Source organism: Triticum dicoccoides, unplaced genomic scaffold (genome assembly GCF_002162155.2).
Source record: "Triticum dicoccoides isolate Atlit2015 ecotype Zavitan unplaced genomic scaffold, WEW_v2.0 scaffold177313, whole genome shotgun sequence".
Classification (NCBI taxonomy): Eukaryota; Viridiplantae; Streptophyta; class Magnoliopsida; order Poales; family Poaceae; genus Triticum; species Triticum dicoccoides.
Genome location: NW_021224321.1, coordinates 464 through 1945, shown reverse-complemented (window position 1 = coordinate 1945; position 1482 = coordinate 464). Strand labels below are relative to the sequence as shown.

General features: G+C 47.2%; 1 protein-coding gene across 1 annotated transcript; it reads right to left on the bottom strand.

Moving 5' to 3' along the window:
• Positions 1 to 26: 26 nt before the first annotated feature.
• On the bottom strand, positions 27 to 614 carry LOC119344639 (protein IN2-1 homolog B-like; the record flags this gene model as incomplete). Its single annotated transcript, XM_037615020.1, has 4 exons — positions 556 to 614; positions 407 to 484; positions 271 to 331; positions 27 to 113 (listed from the first exon to the last, which is right to left on the bottom strand). Coding segments are annotated over exons 1-4 (276 nt in total), but the record flags the coding sequence as incomplete, so codon positions are not given.
• Positions 615 to 1482: the final 868 nt, after the last annotated feature.

Here is a 1482-nt window from a genome sequence, read left to right as displayed (position 1 = left end):
CTTATATTTGGGAACGGAGGGAGTACCTTGTTCTCTGGGTAGACCTTGTTCTTGTACCAGGCTGGCCTGTCCATGAGATCTAGCGCGACTATCTTGATCTTGCCCTGCAAGCCCTGCACATGAATCATATGAGAAGGAAGGAAAGTCCACTGAAAAGGGAAGAAAAAAAACACTCCCACTAGTGCCTGCTTGCTACTCCCTCCGTTCCAAAATAACTTTGTACTAACTTTATACAAAGTTGGGTCATCTATTTTGGAACGGAGGAAGTACCTTGCAATTTCTCGCGATCCATACGCGCTGCGCGTATGGGCAGTGGTACGCCACGTAAAGCCTGAACAAGACAAGAAGAAAGTGAAGACCAACAGGATGAATATGCAACCGAGGAATGTATTTCACCTGTTTGTACCTGGTGGTGCCGTCGAAGAGGGAAGAGGGCTCGGAGGAGGCGGAGGTCAGGTCGGCGGGAAGATCTTCTCCGGCAGAGCTGCGAATGTTGAATTCATTAGGAGGCCGAGAGAGTCAATCGAGAATAAAGGCATGAGATTGTGCGCCTACATGACCGGTACGGCAGCACCGGCGGCCATGGTGACGCGGTTCAGGGCCATGGCGAGTGCTGTGCGGGTCAACTGGCAGTGGTATGTAACAGAGGTGGCAATGGGATGGAAGAACGAGACTTGCTAGAGACAAAACCAGTTGGATGCAAGGGGGAGAGAGAATCTTCAACGTTGATTCCCTACGTTGCGGTACCACCAATCTCGGTGTTGACCGTCTCCAAGTCTCATTACAAGTTTTATGTTTCTGAGCAACTCGTTGCAAGTGGTACTATTCCATTCTGATAAAGATCCTCGAGCCTGCTCGTGATAACAATGATGACGTCAGGCTAGCCGGAGAGACGTCCGATGCTGGTTTCGTAAACTTTTGTAGCCAGGTGCAATTGTTCCATTTCCATGTCAACGGCTTCAAGAAGGATTTGGCCACCTGACTGGGTTGAACAAAGGGTGATGGGACGGGCATCACAAAAATAAAAAACCGAAGCTCTGCCACTCCAAGAAACCCCAAATCTACAGGACTTGACAAGCTTCAAACCGTGATAAAAAATGTTTGAAATTGATCAAAACTGTGATTAAAAATCATTGCAGAATTATAGACACATTTTTTAAAGTGTAACTAAAGAAGTTCATAATAAGAAATGTTAATGAGTTTACAAGAAAAATGCAGCCGCTACCCTTTATTCTCCACTCAAGTAACGTTTTCAATTACTGCAATCTAAACAACAACCGGTATTCAAGTGGCTTGCAACATGTTTCTAATAAAAAGTGCCTTGCAAGATGGCCAATTTTTAAGGTAAACATTGCAATCTTATGCTGGCTGACCTCCGCGTCGCCTCCTTGTCAGCTCAGGGGGGAGAAACCCTGGCTGCCAGAGAGTCCTCCCTTCCTCATATTCCTCATCGCGCCACAGCCTGGCGCCCCCGGTGAAGCT